The following is a 25,925-nucleotide window of genomic DNA, read 5'->3' on the forward strand; positions in this document are numbered from 1 at the left end:
TTTTCTTATTTTCCCAGAAGTTACATGGGTGGAAAATACAAAGAAGGTCATCTCCTGTGTCCCCTCCCCTCCGGCCCCAGGCAGCTACTTTCTCTCATTCTCTTTTGGGCCCTTACAAAGGCAGGTTCTTCTGCCTGGAATACTCTTCCTCCTCTCTCCACGCCCACCCCCGTCTGAAAAACTCAGCTCCTGCCCACCTCCTCCAGGAAGACTTACAAATGAGGATATGTCTCCTTCTCTGACATCCCCACAGTTTTTGTGCTTCCCTCTGTCACAGCCATTACCACACTCAGTCCTGAATGGTTGCTTAACTCCCTCCCCTGCCTAACTCTGAGTCTTGAGAACCGGGGATGGGAATTATTCCTTTACCAAGAGTCTCAGTGTCCACTATAGGGCCAGAGACAGAACAGATGCACAAGGGATGCTGACTAATTGATGGAAAGAATAAATTAATGAACATAGTAATAGAGCATCAGAGATAAAGGGGGAAGGATGCAGCCCCATTATTTTATAGAGAAGGATACTAAGGCTTAGAAAGGGAAGGGAGAAGGTATTATCAGGAGCCGTTGGTTCATGGCAAGGATGTAACTGGATTTAGTGAGGTCTGGAACCAAGTACTCAAACATCCTCTTCATGTCAGCATCACTTTTCCAGACCACTTTCTCCACAAGGTTGGGGACCTGGCTGTTGGCAAGCTTCCTGCTCTCACAGTTCTGCAAACAGAGACAAAAGGGCAGCAGTTGGAAAAAAGCCCCCGAGAAGCACTTTGAATGATCCAATTTGGGACCCATGCTCACTCCTTGCAAATCACTATCAGAGGATGGCAGCCCCCAACTAAAGGAGGAGCAATTCTCCCAAACACATGAGGGCATCACAGCCATGACCCTTGGGGGAAATCACTGTGAGCAGGGCAGCCACCCCAATTTAAATCTACGAGAGTCACTAGCATTTCTTGAGCATTTCTGTACCCCACGCTTGTTAGATATGTTCATGCTCACTCTTACAGTAACTCTGTGAGGTAGATATCATTATCCCATTTCATAAATGAGAAAACTGAGATTCAAAAAGGGTAATTGGCCCAAAGTCCAAGAGAGTTAGGGAGCCCGATAGAACACTTAGACCCACCATCCTCTGTGTACAAATGAAGAAACTGCAACCTCAAGAGGAGGGTAGGGACTTGCCTGAAGTCGCAGAGTAGGTCAGTAGGATAGTCTGGAACTGAAATTCATGAGCACATAGTCACATTACATTATCAGATATGTAACAGGCACCTTTGGAGTATCTGCTCTGCTCATGACAATTCCTTTCTCTTAGAACAGACCACTCACCAACACCCAGGACTGTGAGGAATGACTCCCAGAGGGGTAGCCTGGCAGCCGTGTTAGCACCATGTGACCCCATTCCCCTCCCAAAGCTGATTGGGCCAGAGTGGGACACCTGCTCCAATTGGTCCAATCACCCTCTCTTGAAAATGTGGAGATTCTTTCCACATGGCTGGATATGATGGGTGCTGTGAACTGTCATGTTTTCCCCCATCTGATCAGAAGGGCAGAGAAGGCCAGTCTGGGAAAAGAAAAGAGCAAAGAGGCAGAGATAGAGGTGGGGAGAACCATCCCCCTGGGGTCTTGAGCTAGGTCAAGTCCTTTCCTGCCTTAGGTCACTTGAGACTCTCAGTCCCTTGTAATCAATCTCCCTTTCTTTGTTTAAACAGATTCTAGTGGATTTCTTTTTTTTTTAATTAATTTTTATTGGAGTGTAGTTGATTTACAATGTTGTGTTAGTTTCTGCTGTACAGCAAAGTGAATCAGTTATACAATGCATATATTAAACAGACTCTAGTGAATTTCTTGTTGTGAAAGTAGCATCATTCTACAGCACGTGACAAAGCACCTTTACTGAAAAGGGGTCATTGAGTGAACCACATGGTTACTTCAGGCATTTCAGGTGATCTGATGAGGAGGCCAGAGTGAGCTGGAGTGGTTAGGAGGGCTTCCCTGGAGGAAGCAGGACTCCTCTGTCCTTGAAGGATGAGATGCATGCAAGCAGGGAGAGAAGAGGCAGGAGCACCTCCAGGGGACACTTGAGATGATGCAAGAGAGGCTAATTTGAAGGAGTCGAATGTAGGGCCAAGCAAGGCAGTGAAGTAGCAAACAAGAAAGACAGTGGTCTTCTGGTCCCCTAGGAGCCATCCAAAGCCATCCGAGGTGTCCGGCGGATGCAGGGAAGGATTGGGAGGCATTAGCCCCTGGGAGGGTTCCTCAGGGCTGGTTACAAACCGAATCGCTGTGGTGAAAGCAATTACATCCCACCTGTGCTCTAGGCTGACATCAGGCATTTTGCCATTTCCTGCCGGCCCCTCACTCTCCCGCCTCTGTGACTTTGCGCAGTTCTACCAACCTAGGAGCCCTTCCATCCAATCTCAGCCCAGCTTAAAGGCTACCTTATCCCAAAGCCTTTCCTGTCACCACCCTCAACCCCCAAAGTGTAATCCAGGTTTTCTTTCTGCAGGTTCCCTCTTGGATCCTCTACTGTGTAGTTTATATAGTAATTATCTGTGCAAGTGTCTGTTGTCCCCAATAGAATGTGATCCCTGAGGCCAAGACTCAGATCTGATTCACTGCTTCTCCGTTGCTTAACACTGGAGCCGGCCAACAGTACGGGAGAGTTTGCCACACGCCTGAGTGTAGCCACTGTCCACACTAACCATGGGAAGAAGTGATGTGTTTGCTGCCTCCTACCAACCTCCCTCCCCCACTTACCAATCAGGAGAGAGAGCAGGATGTGAGGGAGCAGGGAGTTCGTCCTCCCATGGGGGTTGGGGGGGGACCTGTGGAGCCAGGAGCTGTGTGTGGATATGCGTGTGCGTGTGTGTGCGCACGCGAACACGTGTATATGCGTGCATGGGTCTGTGCTGGGAGCTCTCTCTAGGTTGTCAGTCAAGGAGGGCTCCTCCCAGAGCCTGGCAGTTGGCAACACTAGTTGTGTCACTAGCTTTGTCAGCCATCCCCCACCCCAAGCTTCATTCTAGTCACATGGTCCCATGATGGGTCAGCAGGCATCGGCCCGGAGGCTGATGGGAGATGTAGTCAATAGCTCCAAAGCCGACCCTGTTTGGCCCGGAGCCCAGGAGGGGCTGGGGCTCAGCAGAAATCAGTCTAGTCCTCTGTCACATGCTGCCCCCAAAGGTCCTGTTCATTTCTGTTAACCTGCAGTTGACATTCAGGTTGATTAGATGCTTCCTTTCCTCATACTGCTCCCAAAGGCTTGAGGGGCCAGGGGAGAAGGCGGAGCAGCCGTTTGAAAAGAGACTGGGTGTTGAAAAAGTTCAACAAAGAAGAAAGGGGCCAGAAAGGCGCTGGCACTCACCAAGCACCTACAGGCTCCGGCTCTACCCGATATCTCATCCCTTCCTCCCGGCAGGCCTAGTTATCCCTTCTCCAGCCCACAGACAAGGAACCTAGTGCTCTGGCCCTGAGGTGGCTTGCCCCAGGGTGAGTGGCTGGGAAGAGGCAGAGGAGCGGGGACTTGAACCCAGTTCGCGGACGGCCACCCTCTCGTCACAGAGTCCCGTTGCCTTTAGAGGGTCTAGAGGTGGCACCCCAAACTTCTCCAGCACCTTTTCCTCCCGAAGCTTCGCGGCCCAAACCCTCATCACCCTACATGTCCAATCCTCTCGCAAACAGAGGATTTTTGTGCCAAATTTCTGCCAACTGGCCTGTCTGGCCTGTGGTCAGATCACCCTCATTCCACCTGCCGCGTTCCCACCAGCGTTTACCGCAGTTGAGTCACTTAGTCCTACAGAAGGAGTTGGAAGGAATCCTTTCAGTGTGCAGATAAGGAACCTGAGGCACAGAATGGGGAACTAACCCACTAATACCACACCACTAGCAAGCTCTAGAGCCAGGTTCTGCCTCCCAGCGGGGGACTCCAGGCAGTACACCATGCTTCCTACCTAAAGAAGGAGTTTTCAATAAACTTGTTCCCACTGAGGCAGCTTCGCTTCTGGAAGGAGCAGTGAAGGTTCCGTCTTCAGCATGGGGTCATTTTCCCACCTGATTGTTCTTCCCCCTAGAACCACCACCACATCAACAAAATATAGCCGACGCTGTTGGTTGACCAAACGACAGTGATTCCCAGCCTCCTATTCCTTTGCACCCAGCCTGTCTAGTGGTTAGGAGAGGCTGTGTGACCCAGTTCTGGCCAATGAGAATATGGGGGATTCTGCTGGGTGACTTCTGGGTAAGATATTCCTCCCCCTTAACGTCACTCAAGCAGAAAGACTTTGGTCTGTACTTACTTCCTTACTTCTGTTTTTAGATGTGGTTGTTTGTAATGATGCTCATAGTTGAGGAGGCCATCTTGTAACTTGAGGCTACAGGCGAGAGGAAGAAAGCCAACTGTTCCAGTCATCTTTTCCTATGTAACAAATTACCTCCCCAAATTCAGTACCTTAAAACAACAATTAAGTATTATCTTTCACCATTCTGTAGGTTGCCTGGGCTCAACTAGATGGTTCTCACTTGAGGTCTCTTGTGAGGTTACAATCTGGTGGAGGCTGGGGCAGGAGTCATCTGAAAGCTCACCTGGTCTGGATGTCCTAGACGGCTCACTCACATAGCTGACGGTTGATGCTGGATGTCCAGTGAGAGCTCAGCCAGGGCTCTTGACCAGGACACCTGCACATGGCCCCTTCATGTGGCTTGGGTGACCCCAGCATGGCTGCTGGTTTCCTAGGGCAAGTGTTTCAAACAGCAAGCATTTTAAGAGGCCCAGACAGATGCTGCAAGACTTATGACCTAACCCTGAAAGTTCAAAATGTCATTTCTACCACATTATATTGGTTAAGCTAGTCACTATGGCCAGCCCAGATTCAAGGGGAAGAGAATTAGATTCTACCTTTTTTTAAAAAATTTTATTAAAGTATAGTTGATTGGCAATGTTGTGCTAATTTCTGCTGTACAGCAAAGTGACGCAGTTATATATATATACATTCTCTTTCATATTCTTTTCCATTATGGTTTATCACAGGATATGAATATAGCTCCCTGTGCTATACAGTAGAACCTTGTTTATCCATCCTATACACGCTAGTTTGCATCTGCTAATCCCAAACTCCCAATCCTTCCCTCCCCCACTCCCCCTTCCCTTTGGCAACCACAAGTCTGTTCTCTGTCTGTTTCTGTTTTGTAGATATGTTCATTTGTGTCATAGTTTAGATTCCACATATAAATGATATCATATGGCATTTGTCTTTCTCTGCTTGACTTACTTCGCTTAGTACGATAATCTCTAGGTCCATCCATGTTGCTGCAAATGGCATTATTTCACTCTTCTTTGGCTGAGTAATACTACATTGTATATATATATATATACCACATTTTCTTTATCCATGACTCCACCTCTTAATGAAGGCATGGCAAGGTCACATTGCAGAAGAGCAAGTGGCATGGGAGATATTGCTGCCTCCATCTTTGGAAAATGTAATCTACCATACCTGCACCCTGAGGACGATGATGTGGAAGATGGAAAGGGTCATGGTCCTTGTTACCTATGAGCCACCACACAGTCTCTGGACTTAAGTAAGCAAATAATGTTCTAAAGGCTTAAGCCAGAGTGAGTTGGATTTTCTGTTAAAGTCCAGGCCCGGGGGCAGGGGTTGTAGTGCAGAGAAGCAGCAGCCGATCTCCAGCCACAGTTGGGCCGTCTCAGTCCTCTGGTGGAGTCACATTTGTACTATTATCACCAGTGAGTAACATGGGAGCATTTTAGGGCCTTGAGGCATAGAAGACCCGCACTCACACTTGAGGTAGAACTTCCCTAAACTAAGCCCTAGAACTGAGATCCCACCATTCACTCTTCATTTGTTAGGTCTGAACCAATGGGGACTGTGTTCTCTGAAGTTCTCACCCTCTGCCAGGCACCCTCAGAGTAAAGGAGTTTACGGTCCTTTCCTGAGGAGGAGAGAGCCTTGATAGGTGAGGAAGAGGTGCCTGGGGCCAGGAGAGGAGAGAGTGTGCACAGGAGACACACTTGGAGGACCTCACAACTGGGCCAGTGCTGTAATTAGAGGGATAATAAGGAAGAGCTTGGGCTGACATGTCCTTGAGGATGATAAAATGACTCTTGTTTTATGCCCCTTTTGCTTGAGAGACTTCTATTGATAAAATGACTATTAAGGAATACAAAGGATGCAAACCACAACAATAAAGATAATGGGTGAGGTAACCTCAGTAGACAAGCTATTACAACAGAACAATAGAAAGCAGGTGGAGGAGTGGTAACTGATGCAGGAGGGCAGAGAAAGTCTTAGGACAGAGTGTGCGGAGAGGAAGATACAGCCAAGGAAGAAGGCAGCCTGTCTTGACAGAACCAGCAAGACACAGAGCTTAAAACAGGGGATTAATTAAAAATCGACATTGGACAGTCTCTCCCCAACGCCAGGCACAGAGCACCAAGAGGTCAGGGTCTACTCTCCAGGGGGAGATCAGGGGGGGCTTCTGGAGCAATCTACTGTCCCCAGATGAAAGACCTTCATGTTCTGGTATCGGGGTGGGAGTAGGGGAAGCAAGTCCTCTACTATAGACTGACTGACTGCCCAGTCAACCTGAGGCATGCACACTAGTTAATCAGCAAGCTCTTTGGTTCCTCATTTGTAAATATGAATGGACATCCAAGGATTGCCAAACATCTGAGGAAAGCCACCAAACTGAAAGAGTAAGACAAACAAATAAAACGACCCCAAAGGAAATGGAAATAATGCAAGGACCAGAAAAGAACTTAAAAAAAAAATGAAAAAAGTCTTACACTCAATAGAATCCTTATAGAGATTCAAGGAGACAGTGTATCCATAAAATAAAAACTAGATGGTATGAAGAAAAAAGAAACCACCAGAGAACAAGAGAGAGCTCTTGAAAATTTAAATATATATTTCAAATTTTAGTAGGTTTCAATGTTTTCAAGTTAAGGAAATTTCTCAGAGAGTGAAATAAAAAGATAAGAAGGTCGAAAATATGAGACATAAAGGATCAATACACGAAGTTAAAAATCTAAATGGGAATTCTAGCAAAAACAGATAAAAATGGAGAAATTTATATTTAAAAGTTACCTAAGAAAATTTCCCTTGAACAAAGTTCACAAAGTCTCCATATTAAAAGAGCTCAATATGTGCACCCAAAAATGAATGAAAAAATGACCTGCCCTTGGGTACCATATCCTGACTTTTTAAATACAGGGAGATAAAGAGAAGATCTAAAAGCTTTCAGATGGGAGAAAGATAAAAATAAAGAAAAAAAGGTCATAAAGGAATGGTAATCAGAGTGACTTCAGAATTCGCAGCAGCAACACAGGATGCTATAAGTTAGTAGAGAAATGCTTCAAAGTGCTGAGGGAACATAGCCGTACGAACCATCAACTATACAGATATAGTGAAGACACAGGGAGACACGCCAGGAGTGAGAATATCTACATCCTATGCATTCTTCCTCAGGTGGTTACTCGGAGGGTGTGGGTGTGCTCTAGACAAACATGGACATAAACATGAAAGTGGGAAACATGTTTCAAAAAAGGGTGGACCCCACACAGAAAGCTGTCAAAGGAAGTTAAAGTGATGGACCAGCAGGCTTGGACACTAGCTGATCACATTACAGCATGAGAATAGAGGGACTTGGAAGGAAGTCTCTGGTGAGAGAGGAAGACTGGATAAAAGAGAGACTGGATAAATATGAGGGAGAGATAAAGGCAGTCAGGAATTTGAGGAAAAGAAAAAGTGGTGCAAGTAAGAATATGCAATCTAGGAATCCCCAGATCTGCAATGAACAATGATAACACAATTACATGAGAAACAGTTTACTAGTTTCTAAGTTTTCAGATGCATCTATAAACAAAGCATAAAAGATTCGCTTGACCAGCTGGTGACAGAAGAAGTCAGGGGTTTGAAGCATGGGGAAGATTCTGTCTGCCTTTCTTGACTGGAAAATGGAGGGGGCACATGGAAAGGATGCGAGCACAGCCTCTAGTGCCAAGAGTACCCCATGACCAACAGTCACCAAGGAAACAGGAATCTCAGTCCTACAACCACAAGGAATTGACTTCAGTCAACAGTATGGAAGCTTGGAAGTGGATTCTTTCCTGAGCCTCCAGATGATACCTTGATTTCAGCTTTGTGATACTGTGAGCAGAGAACCCAGACTTCTGACCTACAAAACTGAGGTAACAAGTGGGTGTTGTTCAAAGTCACCAAGTTTGTGATGATTTGTTAGCCAGCAATAGAAAACTAAAACACCTGGCATGCCCTTCCCCTCCCTGCTGCCCCCAAACTCGCACTTTATGTATGTCATATGAGGTGTTTTAGACTAGTGGCTAAGCTCTCAGACTGCAGATAGGCAGACACGGGTTAGAATTAGAATTTCACCTCTGAGGGTGAGCAGTCACACACACAGTAAACACTCAGTATACAGAACTATAATGATTGTTCTCATTCACTTTGAGTCTCAGTTCAGCTCTCACTCCCTCTGTAAATGTCTCCCTGACTCCCCACCTCACCCCTCTGGAAAGTTCATCACACTCTCCCCTGCACTTTGTACTTACTGTACTATTGCATGCTTCATGCTATACTGGTTAAACGCCCTCACTAGACTAATTTGTTGAAGGGCAGAGATCTTGTCTGTTCGGAGCCTGCCACAGCCCCCGTCATGAAGGAGCTCTGAGAATGTTTATGGAGAAGGAACACAGAGGAACTTTCTAGACCCAGTGAGGAGGGCTGTTCAGGAAGGGGTGATTTCTCTGTTACTAGGGTAGCTACCCGTCAGGGATGCTGAAAGGGGTTGACTTCTGCTTTGCTGTGTATTAAAGCTTGGGTTTGTTTCATAAAAGCACATAAAAAGCCGGGAGGCAGGTACTAGAGGGTGAGAGACCTCTCCGGCTGGGGTCAGTGGACGAGGCAGAGTCAGGTGTTGAGCTGGACATTAACTCATCTATTCAATTATTTTAACACACATTGTTAACTCCTGCACAGGGAGATGCTGAAGCAGACTTTGAAAAATAGGTGGGATTTTCACAGCTGCTCCTGGGAGAGAAGCTTTGGTGGAGGCTACATTATGATCAAGACCTGACAGATCCACTTCTCCAAAGAGCAGTCTGAGGACTGAGCAGGGGGCTCTGAAGTATATGTTCAGCTGGGAGGGAGGAGGGATGGAGACCTGTGCTTGTTTCAGTGGTTTGAGACAGGGACAAGGTGAGAATGAATACGGTGGGTCCTAGAAGGTTGGAGCTGGGAGCAAGGAGCCTCTCAGCTCTGTTCAGGGATCCGGAACAGGAAGACGCAAGCTTGTGGGTACAAAAACAATTGACGGGCTGACAGAACCAGCAAAAAAGTGGATGCAGTATGGATCCTGGGTGCCCCTTGGTGGCCACACCGAATAACTACACCCGATACCACCCAGGCACAGCCAGTGCCCAGCTGAGTACTTTACTTACCTCTGGACTGGGAAGACCCACTCACCCACCTAGGAGGACCACTTGTTGCACTGGTGTCTGGGGTTGTGTGTCTGTGTGCTTTTGTGTCTGCGCGCTTGTGCTGCCCAACTGTGTAGGGGTATACATGTACATGAGTGCATGCATGTGCATTTGTCTTCGTGTGTATGTGCACTGGTGCCTGTGACTGGGCACATGTGTTCGAGTTGTACGTCCACGTATGTACTAGGTGCTAGTACCCAAGCACGCATTTGTGTGCACTGGTACCAGGATGTGAATCTGTATATTTGTATGTATGTGTATCTGTCGTCCCCTTGCTTGTGTCTGAGTGCATGTGTATTAATGCAACTTTTGGGGCCTTGGCTTTCTTTTCTGTCACACATTGAAATAGTTAAGCTCCATAATCTTATTGTTTGTTTAAAGTTTGCTCTTGGATGCAGGCCTGTTCCAGAATAACTAGCAGATGCGAAAAGCATCCATTATGTATTTTTGCAATTAGCCGAAAACCCAGAAACTTTTTCATAAATAACAGACACAGTTCTGTGGGTTGCTTATTGCTGGGAGCCGCCTCCTCTCCCCGGCTCTCCTGAGCCGGCCCTGGGCCCAGCCCCAACCAGGCCAAGCCAAGGAGGGTTTGCACACTGTCCCTAGTGAGATGGAAAAACCATTAAGAGTTCAGAATAGAACTCAAGGGACAGCTCACAGTGAGGAGGAGAAAGAGAATAAAGAGGAGGGGTGAGAGCAGGAAAAGTGCAGCTTCCAAAATCTGAGAAGACTGTCACACTGGCTCATCCAGCCTAGCAGTTACCCAGCGTTCTGGTCTAGACCCAGCTAAACAGACACAGGACAAATCCACATTCTTTTACGTGTCTTTAAGGTCCGTCCATTATATTTCTCCACCTTATCTTTGCATACTCCCATCTCCCATTGTTTGGAACATGGTCTCCCCTATGCCTCACGCATTCTCACTGCCATCCTTTTGCTAGTGCTGTTTCCCTCTCCTGGAATACACTTCTCCTCTTCTCCAATGCCAACCAGGCACCTCTTGACCACCAACAGCATTACCATCAGCAAACTTCTTTGAGTACCTATCTCAGGCACTGGGGAGGGGACCTGGGAAGCAGAAAGAAAAGCTTAGGGAAGCTTCTCAGTATTTGAGTTACGTGAAGGCACAGACTCTCATCACGTTCCTCAGTCTCTCCTCCCTGCTACTATGGACAGAGAGCTGTTCTGTGTCCTGGGTTTCAGGAGGGACCAGAGGATGTGGCTGGGCTGCCAGGTGGACTTCAGACTGAGACTACAACTTGAACAGGATGGTCTGTGAAAGAAAGAATCGCTGGGCTAGAAGACACTAAAGCATCCCGCTGAGTAGAGTCCTAGGCTCTGCTTCCTCCAGTGATCGGGAGCTCATCAAGTCCTCAAGCAGATCAATTCACTGTTGGTCAGCTCTGACTTTCAAAGGTCTTCCTTATGTTGCTTCTGCTGCCCTTGCTCTGCCCTCAAGCCCACACTGAACACAGCTACTCCATCTTTCTTCAGAAGTCTAGAGAAAGCGACAGTGGCCCCCTGGGCTCGCCTTACCTTTCAAGACAGTGGCAGCTACTAAGAGAGATGAAGGCAGCTCTCCTATGTCAAGCTGGTGGCCATCTGACAACTTCCTTAGTGGGGGAACACTTGTGATCTTCTTGAAGTACTTCTCCTGCCTCAACCCATGGGCTTCAGGGATGGCAGGCGAGGCAACTGCTTGAGCTGTGAGCTTCCATTAAGGTTGTTATCAATTTGTCAATTCATCATACACTGAGTACCTACACTATGCTAGGCACCGTGGAAACAAAGACCAAGAACACACAGTCCCTTGCCCGTCAAGATGCAAGGCTGGGAGTTTCCAATACTGCCTCTGGCCACTCTGTTTAGTACAGTGGTTCTCAAAGTATCAATATCAGCATCACCTGGAACTTTAAAAGAAATGCAAATTCTTGGACCATACCCCAGATCTACTGAACCAGAAACTCTGGGTGTGGGCCCAGCAATCTGGGTCTAAGAAGCCCTGCAAATGATTCTCATACACTTGAAAGTCTGAGAACCACTGGTTTAGATTCACCTGGGGAGCCTTTAAAATTAAATCAGAATTTCTGGGGTGGAGCCTGAGGCATTGGCTTTTAAAAAATGGCTTAAAAGACACTGACTAAAAGCTCAGCACACTGAATGAAATCCATTAAAAAGTACTGGTTCTGAAGCATCACAAGATATTACTTTGCCTTCCCAAATCCTTGTTAGTAATGACAGAGGTAAAAGCATATTGGTGTTAAGGAATGGGAGCTGGGTTCTAGGCCTAGTTCTGCTTCTATGTGGGTGGGTTTGCTAGTGCTGTTTCCCTCTCCTGGAATACACTTCTCCTCTTCTCCAATGTCAACCAGGCACCTCTTGACCACCAACAGCATTACCATCAGCAAACTTCTTTGAGTACCTATCCCAGGCACTGGGGAGGGGACCCAGGAAGCAGAAAGAAAGCTTAGGGAAACTTCTCAGTATTTGAGTTCTTATGTGAAGGCACAGACTCTCATCACGTTCCTCAGTCTCTCTTCCCTGCTACATCAATAGCCAATAAAATGTATTAATAATAAAACCTATTAAGAATATACTCTGTGCCAAGTCAGTAAGAGAATAAAAAAATACAGCTAAGACCTCTTAGAAACTTCTTTCCCAAAGACTCCATTGATCAAGAACTACAATGCATATTTGTTTTCTTTTTGTGTTTTGTTTTTTTTTTTGGCAGTACGTGGGCCTCTCACTGTTGTGGCCTCTCCCATTGCGGAGCACAGGCTCCGGATGCGCAGGCTCAGCGGCCATCGCTCACGGGCCCAGCCGCTCCGCGGCATGTGGGATCTTCCCGGACTGGGGCATGAACCCGTGTCCCCTGCATCTGCAGGCGGACTCTCAACCACTGCACCACCAGGGAAGCCCTACAATGCATATTTATTGAGTGACTACTATGTGCAAGTACTAGGAAACAGAGATGAACAAGACAGACAACATTTTTGCTCTCCTGGCACTTATAATCTAGCAGAGATCAACAGGAAGTAAACAAAGAAACTTCACAAATTATGCATATGTGCAATAGAGAAGATAAATGTGGGTAATTGGCTAGAGACAGAGGAAGTCTGGTGGGGTATTAGAGGTCACACTTCAAAACTGGGCTTAATTACAGGTAGGCATGGACTACCAGAAAGACAGGAGGCAGACGTGGTAAGGCCCAGAGGTCTGGGCTCTGCTTCCAGACGCACAACTACTAGGTGTAAAGACTGTGGGGCAACTGACTTGGGCTCCTTGGACCTCAGCTTAATCATCCATGAAACGGGTCGGTAAGAGAATCATCGCAGCCTGCCTTGCTGGGAAAACAAAATGAGATCAGAGGTAAAAAAGTTTGCCAGCATTAAAAGCACTCTACAGAAACACAATACAGTTAAGAAACCAAAGGTTGTATACTGTTGTATTCCTCACAAACCTGCATGAAACATATTTTGAAGGAACGGCCAATTTTTTTGTAATGTCATCATTTTAGTGCTATTGTCACCTCCTGTAACTAACCCTCTGATCTCAGTCACAAGGGGTAGCATCTCCGAAATTTGGCTTGCTAATGTGACCAGTTAGCTCAATTAAGATGGCAGATCCTTGCATGAATGTGATTACAGACTGTACTAATGCCTCCTATATGCATCTATTATTTCAGCAACTGGCCATAATCTGTGTATTGTCATATAAAACAATGATTTAGCTGATGACTGTAAATTAAATAGCTCCTTTCCTAAGTCAAATACACAACCTAAACTCAGAAATATCCATGAAATTACTCAAACCACAGGATAAAGATAGAGGGTGTTAAGGACATCACCTTAACACCTGAAATCCATTATGTATGAAGCAGAACTGGGCTCAACCAGCTCTTGCTTCTCTATACAAATGATTTTATTCTCCCTACCCTCCTCCCATCCCATCCCCTGAATTTCTGAATCTTCCATTAGTGCACACTACCAGCAGCAGCCTCAAGTCAGCAGTTACCTTCTTTCCCTAAATAGCACTTATCCAGACCTAAGTAAAGGCCCTAAATAGAGGAAGGAACACAGATACAGTCTCTGCTCAGTCACGTTTGATATTGGATATGACACAGACATTCTGACACAGAATTTGACACTAGGTGTTTGTTTTTTTGTTTTTACTTTTTGGCCCACCATGCAGCATGTGGAATCTTAAGTTCCAAGACCTGGGATTGAACTTGTACCCCCTGCAGTGGAAGCGCGGATTCTTAACCGCTGGACCGCTGGGGAAGTTCCGACACCAGGGGGGTTTTGATGCCGCTGTTTTAACTTGGTCATTTTGATGTGGGAATATTGACTCAATCGAAAAGTTAGCCACGAAACTTTAGCATTTTCCCCCTTAAATAATGTAAATAATGTGTTCATTTTGACCACCATCCTAGTTGAGGATAGGATGACAGTTGTGCCTTTTGCGCACATTACCTGGTAACTTAAAAGAGGTTAGGACTTCCCTGGTGGTCCAGTGGTAAAGAATCTGCCTTACAATGCAGGGGACATGGGTTTGATCCCTGGTCAGGGAACTAAGATCCCACATGCCACAGGGCAACTAAGCCCATGTGCCACAACTACTGAGCTCGTGCGCCTCAACTAGAGAGCCTGCGTGCCACAGACTACAGAGCCCACGCGCCCTGGAGCCTGCGCGCCACAACTAGGAGAAAACCCACACGCCACATCTAGAGAGAAGCCCGCGCACTGCAACGAAGAGCCCATGAGCCGCAAGAAAAGATCCCACATGCCACAACTAAGACCTGACGCAGCCAAAACTCAATAATAGAATAAAAAGAAAACAAAACAGAGGTTTACATTTTGACAAAGCCACTTTGATGCAGCCTTGCAATGCTCATAGGTACTCTGGCCAAGTTCTGGCAGCTGCTTTGGAGCCACTTATAAAATGCTTCTTTATAAAACTAATAAACAATCTAGGGTGAGCCACGTACAAGAGCTTTGTGCTTTTCAGTACTAACTGCTGGACCGATTCAACATCTTTCCCCTCTGGCTCAGGAAGCCCTTGGAGCCAGGTGGCTGTGAGACAGCCAGTTCCACCCGCAGTCCTCAAAGGGCTGCAAGTATTTACCAACTAGCAGGGAAACTTATCCAATTCAGGAGTTTTCTTGGAAGTCCATCCTGAGTCCACTGTAGCAATTTTTTCCCCTTAATTTCATAGACACTGCCACCGAAAGTATATTTCTTCCAGGGAGCCTTCTAAAGAGAACTATATGTGTGTTCCCAAAGTTCACATACATGGCTTTTTAAAAATTTTACATTCTCTTTTTAAATGTGGTTACTCAACCAAACAAGAATACATCTGCTATTCTGTAGTGCGCTGCCTAACTGCTTGATTTCACTGTGTGGAAGACAGCTCTTAATATTTCTTAGGGTTATCTACCATTAGGGTTGGGATGTAGTAACCCACCTCTGCAGATGCTTTTCCTCTGGTTGGTTAGGGCATCAAAGACCAGTGCTAAGAAGTTGCATAAAGTTACTTCAAAATGTATCACAAAATTAAAAAAACAATTTTCTGTGGCTGCAAGAACTTCACCACCTAGAGAAATGCTGATTTATTACCTCTGTCTCACTGAACAGTACAAAATAATTAAGCCCGCTTCTCTTATGCCTGAGTCTTAGAAGGACAAAGTCATGAAACAAAAGCCTCTTTGAAGAATGAATGGGATGGCAGAGATCCCACAGAAGTCTGAGCCCTGGGGATAGCCTGGAGCTGGTATGGCTGACATAGGGCATAGGGTGGTAGCCAGAAATTCAACTTAGTCCTTCAGCTCTCCCCAGAACAGGAAAGATGATGACCTGCAGAATTTAGCTAAAGTCCAGAATTAACATCACAATCAAAATAACCACACCCCTTCAAAGGAAAGCAGACTTGAATCCAAGAGAGTACTTACACTGAAGTCAGAGATGAAGAAATAAAGGGATAAGTGATTAGGACCATTTTTACCTTTTCCTTTGGTACACAATATATGAACTTCCTTTCATTTAAAAAAATTGCTTAGAATAAAGGAGTACTTAATTAAGCTGAAGTATGCAAGAAGGCTAGGGAGAATTGCAATAAGCTATATAAAAATGACTGAAGTTAGCCAACAGAAGACATCTGAAGGTCTGTCCACGTCAGACTGTTAGTTTTAGATAGAAAACTCTCGGAAGGCAGAGTATGTGTTTGTAGCACTGTGGCTTGTGCAATTAGTATATGTCTGCAGATGAAGGACCAAACCTCCAGGGAAAAGATGCTGACCTTGTCTGGCCAAGACTGTCAACCACTATTATCTCCAGGGACCACTGGAATGTCAGGCAACCACTTAAATTACATGGACAAAGCTACAAGGCCACAAAAAACCCCGCATCCTGATACACATTGCCTGCTGCCAATTTCCCCCTCAAAGAGACAAGCAATTAATGCTGCAGGCCAGTAATGAATTGGGCTACTTGTGCCTCAATCTGGATTACTTCTTGAAGGAACAGGATAAAGTCATGCTTTCTGCTTAATAATTCAAGACGCATAAACATCATACACAGAGTGGAAAATTCTCTTGGATCCTGAACTCTGCTTTTGCCCTGTGAGGACCCACATGTTAAATATGATACTTCTTGATCTTCGGTATGCTTGAGAGAATAGAAATCTGAACCAGCAAACAGCAAAGCCCACAGCACAGAATTTATTGGGATTACTCACTAAGTATTGATAATGCATACACATCCAACATCATCGAATAAAAATAATGTTAGTTAATTTTTTAAAAACAGCAAGCCTTCCATTGGGGTCTTTAAAGTCAAAAACTCACTGATGACTGTATCTTTAATAAATGAAATGACCAAAACTAGTGAAGTCAGATGTAACTCAATCAACTCTCAAACTCAATATTGCCAACATGTTTTTCTACTTAAAAAGCAAACAAAAAGGAAAGCCTCGTAATTTAGCAATTACTATGTTTCTGGGTTTTTGCTCTCAAATGCCGCAGAAAGATATGTGATGAAAGGAAGCAAAGCACCTAGTCTCAGCAGTCTTCTTAAAAACCTTAAGTTTGCTTTCACAATATAAATATAAATATTTAGATCCCCATCCAATGGATTTCTTCACTTATGTGAGCAGGAATGTTCTCAAAATCTTAGTCTTTACTCTTGCTTCATACTACAGCTGTTTGATTGAACTACCACTACCAGTAAAATCCCTCAGTATTGGCTAGATTAAATCACTAGGTAAGAATTCATTACAATCTCTTCCAAGAAACCAAGATAATCTTAACACAGATTTTAGTGGCTAATATGTTACAGTACTTATGGATACTTTGTTTTCTATGGCAAGTATGTTGAAAATTCATCACTAATAAGTGAATTTCATAACACACACAGAAATAAATAAATCTATTACAATTTAAGAACATCCATAAACTGTCCTCACTATTCCCAATGATTTAAATATAAAATGTAATTATACAAAATCAAAATTCCTTGCCCAGTTTAACCCTGTATACCAAACAGTATAAGTGCTGAAAATGAGAAAAATTTTAATAAATCTCACATTAAGAGCCTTGGATACCACTTTGCATTAGTGATGGCAGAAAAAGGTAAGGAGAAAAATTTTCCAGAGATTTTTTAAAGGAAGAATGAATGTAAGAGAAAATTCCTTTGGACTCTATACTTTTTTAAGAATTCTGTACCTTTTAATACTTCAACATGATGCCAAGAAAAGAATTTACTGAATAAAAGTAGCCAGGAAGGGAATCAAACATTTGTAAGATAAATTTATTATTTTTCTGACCAAAGTGCAATTTTTAAATCTTCTTAAACAACTACGAAAAAAAGTATTCAAGAAAATAAAATACAAATGGGAAATTTAACCATTAGGTTTCTTCTGTTTTGTGCTAACCCTATGCTTAGTCTAGAAAACAAACAAAAAAAAGCTTTGAAGTCTTACTAAAACACTAACCAAATCATTTTACCATAAATCTACTAAGTACATGCATTTCAAGGTTCCACTACTAGGAATTTTGTTAAGATCAGTTTAATCATTAATAACATTATATAATAGAGCAAAAGGAACACATGTCATTAGATGTGATCCTTGCCCCTTACCCTCAGATTTATGTCAGAATAAAACTGACAATTCCACCAGGCTCTGAACCCCCAGTGCCCCCATCCCAACCCCTAGAAGCAAAGACTATGCCCTGCAAACAACTCTGTACAAACTGTAGTAAAGCAAAGCTTAAGTTTTCTTACCTTTCTATAGGAAATGGTCAGCTATTTGATAAATACTAAAATACTTCTAGGAATTCATTTCATGACTTTGTTTACCAAACACATTGTCCAAGAACTCACTACACAAAAAGTTCCTTAGAATTTGGTCCATAAATTCACTTAACAGGTTGGAAATTTAAATCCTGCAAGAGAAAGAAGACGTGGGGAATCCCTAATCCAAACATGTTGTAATTACTTAAGGGATATACGCACATACTAAAAAGTCTTGCTCACAGAAGGCACAAACTATAAAAGGGGTATTCTTTTTGAATAAAAACAAAAAACTAGCTAACACCCTTCTTTGTTTTGTGAGCACCATAGCTAAGATGAAGTTAGACTCGAATTCACTGTCTACTCCTGTGACCAAAAAAAAAAAAAAAAAAGAAGATAAAAAATCTGTCTTACTACATACTTTCCAGCCATTAATTGAGATGTAATTATGAAAGATTAAAATTGCCTTAAAAAGGGGTTGTGATAGCAGCTATCAAAGCAATATTCAAGCCTGATTTCAAGGATGCTTTCAGGTTTAGAGTTAGCCTTCTTTGTCAAAAATCTTCACAACTTCATCAAAAACCTGTAAAGGAAAAGGATAATAATAATAATTTAAAAGGCAAATATTGTTAAAACACCATATGGCTAAGTTCCTGTTAAAAGTCAATTTTACATGAATTTTCAAAATGGATTATTAAAAAAAAACATTATAATTTCTTAGTTTCATCTATTTTACTTTAGACAGTAGTACAATACCGTAAATAATTATGAACGTGTTGCTTCAATATAAAATTATGAACATGTTGCTTCAATTTTACTAGTGCTTTCAGGACAAAGCAAACTTCTTGATAGGCTACCAATATTATAAAAAGTAAAAGTAAACTGAAGTGGCTTATCTTCCTAGTTCTGATTCTAAAACACTAAGTCTTCTGTATTACCTCACCTCTACAGGAAGGGACCATGGGTAAAAAACCAAAAATGACTATATGATAAAAAAAGGTCCAGGGGAAGATGATTCAGGGAATCAGGGAAAGATCAGGTGAATTTAAGAGACACTAGTAGCGGCTGGGCACTGAGAGTCCACAAACCACAGTACAGAGACCCAAGATTCATGAAGGAAGAGGCAAGCATTGGGTCGTGGAAACCCTGTACCTCTGGAGCTACATGCTCTGTGACGGAAGAGATGAAAGAAACCGGGGACTCTTCAGCTAGATGATTTGCTATTCATGTTACAGATTTTAAAAAAATGATCATGGTCCAAAATGCGAATTTTCCAGTGCTTGAGAAAAGAGGTTTGGAATTAATACACCACCCACTTTTTACAAAGAACAAGTCTGAAATTGTAAAACCCATCTTAGACTCTATTCAAAAAGAAGTACACCTGAAACTAACACAATATTGTAAATTGATAAAATATACATACTTTAATTTAAAAAAAGAAGAAAAAGCCTAGCTTTTCATTCAGTCTCCAGTGTTTTGAAAAGCAAACTAATCTGTTACGGTATTTCTTTTTCTCCTGCATATTGCTCCCCTCCCTGCCCCAAATCACATTGTTACTTTACTACCAGGCAGGCTAGGGATACTCACTTCATCAACAGATTTAGAAGCATCTATTTTCTTGACTTTCCCCATTTCTTCATATAAGTCAATAATTGGCTTTGTTGACTGAAGATAGGTTTGAATTCTGCAACAGAAGCAAATATTGCGAAGTTCTAAGCATACTTCTCTCCCCTGTTTAGGACAGATCGGGGGACAATACAGAATAAAACCCAGTTGGCTCCCTCCCTTATCAGCTTTTTGGACAAGCCATTCTACATATTTAAGCATGACATTTTCTTTTTCTGGTCCAAAATGGGGCACGTGTTTAATCTGTTACTCAAGTTCCAAACTGAGACGTGGTGGCAATGTGTAAAAACTGCAAAGTACCTCTTTTCCAAGCTCTCTCTGTTGTCATCGCTTCTACCACTACTCTTTCCCCTCTCAAGACATCGTTCAATACAGATCTAAAAAGAGAAATATATAAAAAGTTACTTTTAAAAAGATATGAATTTGCCAGTCTTTTAAACCTGAAAAGAGAAGAAAGTTCAAAGAGATTACCAACAAAACCCTGCATTAAACCCAATGTGTTTAATTCATTAATCAACATGCAAAGTTGAAACATGTGGTTCAATTTATATAAACTAGGTTAAATAAGTACAGAGCATAATAAGAATTCATTCATGACTCAGTTTTTCCTGTGTATTTTTTTTCAAACCGCAATAAAGAGATGATCTCTATGTGTATGGTTCCATCTATTATTAACTTATTAGGTATGAATTACATGCGTCAAACTTTGTTCCATTTTTGCTTACTTTTTGATAATTCCATAAATATCCAAATATTTAAGAGTTAACATATTTGCATTTGAATAAAGTATCCCTTGTTAATCGTGAATAAACATTCCTTAGTTATAAAGCTGTGGTAACATTCTAAAATTAACTCTGAAGAATAAGTGAAAACATATTTTTGGGGGTTGGAAAAAGAGTTACATTTTAAAACAACTCAAAGGCTGCAGCAAGTCTCTCCACCACAGGCACATTTGCAATTCAACCTAAGAATAGTCAACTTCCTTCAAGGCAGTACTGCTGATTCTTATTCTTTCAGGCCGTTGGCATTAATTTAATAAAGTTTATATTACAGCTGTCATACAGAGTCAGGCCTTTTAATTAAATGATTCCGGGGGAAAAAAAAAAAAAGATACTGAGAAATTCATTTAGTTATTCAAAAGTATGTCTGGGTATGTTATTAGAAGTACCAGAAAGAAAAAGACTGCTTTCCTGCTTTTTTTCATTTCACTCTTAGAAGACAAATCAGCTATCATACATGTTTCTTTAAAGTAGAAAGTTTTCCCAACTTCCCAGAAATGTGTGTTTCTTTTCCAGTAAACGACATCCTAAGGCAAGATACTCTCTGATAATAGTGCCTACTCAAGAAGTAACAATGCAGCTTCATTACCTAACATGGTATGAGTCAATTCTTAACGCAAAACACAAATTATTATTTTGAAAATAAAGCAAGTTTTAGGCCCACAATATTGCTGATGCCAAATATCTTAAGATAGCGCTCTTCTGTGCCTCCAACTTACCAATTCAAAAAATACTGCTGTCGATATAAAATGTAAATATAAGTGAAACAAATCACTTTCTTTTTCTCTAATAGTTGACCATCAGCTGTTTAAAGCCCATATAGGCAGATAAAGATTTTCATTACCTCATTATTACAGTCAAAAAACAAAACGAAAGATACATCAGCCTTCCCATCCATGGTCTTGTTCCAACCTTGAAGGTTGTCTTGATTTCTTGGAAACCCATCAATCAAGAATTTATTCTTCTGAGCATTGGCCGCCATCGTCTGATCCATTTCCTAATGAAAAAGGGAAGATTTAAGTTCAACACTATATTAATGCAATTTCTTAAGCAGAGTGGTAGCTATATGGGTGTGTTTTATTATTATTCTTTAAATCATAAGCATGGAGGGTGCATAGGAAAAAAAAGACTTAAAGGAAATAACATGTTTGCCTCAACCTGGTAGAGTTATGGTTATGTATCCCCCATTTTATACACATACACACACAATTTTTTTTCTGTAGTTTTAAAATTTTCTACAGTTAAGCATATATTATTTTCACGAAGTTATAAACAGCAAAAAGAGAAAAATAAGCATTAACCAGTATCTTTGCTCCAGTCAATAGAGACCCTTATCTTGCCTTCCCTTTCCTCATCCCAGGTCATTTTGCTATGGTAGGAAGTATGCTGCTTCTATAGGTACTCAGATTCTCTGCAATAATTCAAGTCCAACTGCAAAAAGCTTTGGATATATAAAGAGATTGCTAGCATTAATTATTAGTGTAGGAGTCAATACTCTTTTTTTTTTTTTTAAACTGAAGCTAATTTAAACCTAAATGCCACTGGCCACACCAAAACACAGGTAGCAAAGGAAACAATACATTCAGAAAGACAGCAAGAATTGCACATTTCGCCATCCTCTTCCAAAGCCTGAATTTAGGTAGAATGTGGAAATATGTGACTGGGAGATACAGATCTCGAATCTCCAAATCCTTACCACTGTCAATCACATGAGATAAGCACAGATGCATGCCTTTGACAAACTCCAGAGGAGCCTCTACTCTAAAGCAAACCGACATCCAGTTCCCTCAGTGCTCAAACTTTCCTGGTTCAAGAAGAACAACGACTGTCAGGACCCCTAATTCCTTTATCTGAGGGTTGGCTTTAACCCAGCATCTAGCTTCTCCAATATCCACAAAATTTCAGAATGCTTTTGGACTCCTGCTATAGCATTTCTATCCCAATTATGGTAGTAGAAGATATCTGAAGGGGTACATCAATATTCTACTCACTCAACATACACTCATTCAAGGCCTACCATCAGGGAACATGAAGAGCAAGGTCATGGCCCCTGGCGGGCTCACAGTCCAGTGCGTAACAAATATGTGTAAGTAAATGTGCTAAGTTCTATACTGAGGTATGCAAGGATGCTGTGATAAAACGAAGAAGCAAGCACAAACTACCTGGGAAACTGCCAGGAAGAGCTTTACCAAAGAGGTGGCAGAGGAGCTGAATTCTGAATAATGAAATGGCAGGCAGACAGGGATCAAGGTACTCCAGATGGTGTCAACTGGATGTTAAAGGCTCAGAAATGAAGAAGCATAACAGCTTTGATGAATCTGAAATAAGCTGGTAGAGGTGAACCTTAGGATGCATGTAGAGAGTGGAAGGAGAAATGACTAGAAAGTAGGTAGGGCCAAAATTAATGAAAAACTTGTTATACCACACTAAGGATTTGGTTTTTATTCTGCAAGCAATACAGGATCACTGAGAAATTTTAAGCAGTAGAAGAACATGCTCCCATCACCTTTAGAAAAAAAAATCATCCATGAAGGATGGATTAGAAGGGGACAAAGATGGATTAAAGGCAAAAGACTAATGATAAGGCTCTAGTGATGGTCCAAATAAGAAAAAAAGAGGATCTTGGGACTTCCCTGGTGGTGCAGTGGTTAAGGATCCACCTGCCAATGCAGGGGACACGGGTTCGATCCCCAGTCCAGGAAGATCTCACATACCGCTGAGCAACTAAGCCCATGCACCACAACTACTGAGCCTGCGAGCCACAACTACTGAAGCCCGCATGCCTAGAGCCTGTGCTCCACAACAAGGGCACGGGCTTGCAACGGGAAGCCCGCACACCACAACGAAGAGCAGCCCCCGCTCGCCGCAACTAGAGAAAGCCCGCACACAGCAACGAAGAGTCAACGCAGCCAAAATATAAATAAGTAAAAAATGAAAAATATATTTCAGTGATTAATTTCCCAACATAATGTCTGCATTCTTCCCAATATTATTTTAAAAAAAAAAAAGACAAAAAGAGGATCTGAACTAAGATGATAGTACTAATAGAGGAGAAAAAAACTATCAATAAATAGAAGAGGATAAAGAGAAAGATAATTGAAAGGATCTGCTCACTGAGTGGATTTGGGAAATTGAGGAAGAGGTGGAAAATACAGGATGGCTCCCAGATTTCTGGCTTGGGCAGCTCGGTAGATGGTAGAACCATTAACCAGGATAGGAAATAAAGGGTGATCACATTTTAGATGATACAGTCAGACTCGGACATGTTGATTTTGAGATACTTGTGAGACATTCAGATGGATGCCTAATAGTTAGTTAGAAATATAGGTCTGGGGAATTCCCTGGCAGTCCAGTGGTTAGGACTCCGTGCTTTCACTGCTGCTGGTGCAGGTTCGATCCTTGCTCAGGGAACCAAGATCCTCCAAGAGGCGGAGTGCAGCCAAAAAAAAAAAAGAAATATAGGTCTGGAGTTCAGAAAAAGAGATTTGTGCTAGAATTAGAGATAGATTCTGGGATCATTAGCACAGTGTAAACCTTGGACATGGCTAACAACATCCAGCAAGAAATGTATAAAATAAGAGGAGGACCAAGGACGAAACCCCGAGAAGCATCATGGTTTAAGAAACTTGCAGAAGAAGAGTTATCAAAGGAGATTTAAGAAATAGCAGTCACTGAAGGAGGAAGAGAATCAAGAGAAATGGTGTCACAGAGAACAAAGGAGGAACGAGTTTCAAAAAGACAGGAAGTTAAAGGCTACAAGAAAAATGACTGAAAATATCCCCTAGATTTGATAGAGATCACTGGTAACATCAGCAAGAATAGTTTCAATGAAGATGGAAATAGAGTCTTAGTGCAAAGAGCTGAAGAGTAGAAAATGAAAAAGTAAAAAATGTAGACTATTCTTTCACAATTAAGCATAAAAGTGGAGAAAGGGCATTAAATCCAGAGAACAAGGAGAGAGGATTTAGTTACTCTGAATGGAAGCATTCCAATCTCTGAAACAAGAGTTAAGAATGTGTGTGAATGCGCCACTCTTCAAGTTTCTCTGGTTCCAATCAGAAGCTCATGTATCTCTTTTCCATTGGGCTTCAACTATTTCTTGCTGTGCCCACTCTTCCATTTCTCCTTCACGTTTCTTGTATGTGAAAATATCTATTAATGACTATAATCTTGAGAATCTATAGTGGAGAGATATCATGTAAATGCAAGGTATCTGTTTTTAGGTTGGACCTATTTTCGTTTGATAGCTGTTTGTCTCAGCATTTCACACTGAAGACTGTGATGCATGCACCAGAAAAAGAAACATCAAGACTGAGAGAATGGCAACAACCGGAGGGTCATGGGAGGGAGAGAGGGAGGGAAAGGAAGAGGGAGGGAAAGGAAGAGGGAGGGAGGGACAAAGTCTGGAAGAAAACGGAAAAGGGAAAGGAGGAAAAAGAAATAGAAATGGAAGGAGGGTGGATTGTCTGCACACTGGGAAGGGTCAAGTGTACACATATGAATGTTCAGTTGTAGCTGATCCTAGACCAAGGTAGAGAATGTTTCCTACTGTCCAATTTCTTCCCAGATGAAAGTGGAACTTCCAGTTCTGCCATTCTCAAACACCATGACCACCCTCCACAATCAAGAAATTCAATACTCTGATTTCTTTCATTACTCAAAGGGAAGGCAGATTTAATTTCTCAGTTCCTTGTTGGTTTTAACTGGTTGGCATTCACACTCCTTACCCTCCTCAACAAACTGATGGTTATCTCAACTGGCACAATCTTTCCATCTTTAATGTACTTTTCAATGAGTTCACCATACTGTGAATCTGGGTTCTTCCTTTCATCACGAAGAAGCTCTCCTGCAGAAAGGTGTGTGTAGCCATATTTCTGAAAGAACAAACACATAGGAAAAAGATCAAAATACATTCAACCCAGGGTTAGGACTACTGTTTGTTTCCCTTCATGGTAACTTTCATATTCTAATTTTTCTATAATAAACAAGCTTTGCTTATATAATAAATAAATAATAAAGAAAAACTGAAGAGAGATTTCATACAATCCAGTTTGCTTAAAAAATATCCTTAACCTATGTAGCATATGGTAGCTATAATGTTCACAAATCATGCAATCAACCCGAAACTTATTTAACCATTCAAGGCATTAACAGCTCATCGTATTCTTTCACAAACACAAAGTTTAAATGTTATTAATAATGTTCAAAGAAATGTCTAACAAAAATCTATATAATTCAAGGCAAAACCCCCAAAATCTTACCACAGTTGGCTGTACCCACCTTCTATAAGATCCTCCCTCCCTTAAACTCAACACATCTAAATTGAACTCATCAGCACTTACACAAACCCCATTCTTCTGTTTTGTTCCCTTTCTCAGTAAACAGTACAAGTCCTACCCCTCCATGAAATTCGCTTTCCTGACCACTCTGGAGAGTGGACACATAATCAAATAGTGTCTTAGAATATCACTGTCTCTCCATCTAAGCCAGTATCTTCTTTACCACTCTCAAAAGTCCATTTCCCACCTCTCTAGTTGTGACTAGAGAGGTCTCATCTGTAAAATGGGAATATAGATACCTATTTTATAATTCAGTGGTGATGATTAAATGAGATAATGTACTTACATAAAATGCCTACCAAAGAGCCTGACAGGTAGCAGGAGATAAAAGCCATCAATTACCTCCTTGCCATCATGAAGATACTTATCTTAAATAACCT

At 42.4% G+C, this 25,925-nt stretch overlaps 1 protein-coding gene across 2 annotated transcripts in view; it reads right to left on the reverse strand.

The window, feature by feature from the left end:
- Positions 1–17,300: 17,300 nt before the first annotated feature.
- The window catches only part of CMPK1 (cytidine/uridine monophosphate kinase 1), a 33,259-nt gene continuing 24,634 nt past the window's right edge, over positions 17,301–25,925 (reverse strand). For both annotated transcript variants that reach the window (XM_022575632.3, XM_022575633.2), the window contains 5 exons: positions 24,934–25,080; positions 21,051–21,203; positions 19,728–19,804; positions 19,389–19,485; positions 17,301–18,384 (listed from right to left, as the gene is read on the reverse strand). In XM_022575632.3, coding sequence (XP_022431340.1) covers positions 18,343–18,384; positions 19,389–19,485; positions 19,728–19,804; positions 21,051–21,203; positions 24,934–25,080 — 516 coding nt within the window. In that variant the 3' untranslated portion in view covers positions 17,301–18,342. The remainder of the gene's footprint in view (positions 18,385–19,388; positions 19,486–19,727; positions 19,805–21,050; positions 21,204–24,933; positions 25,081–25,925) is intronic.

This window comes from Delphinapterus leucas, chromosome 1 (genome assembly GCF_059928025.1).
Source record: "Delphinapterus leucas isolate spDelLeu-1000000601 "Yukka" chromosome 1, BTC_Dleu_Yukka2, whole genome shotgun sequence".
Taxonomy (NCBI): Eukaryota; Metazoa; Chordata; class Mammalia; order Artiodactyla; family Monodontidae; genus Delphinapterus; species Delphinapterus leucas.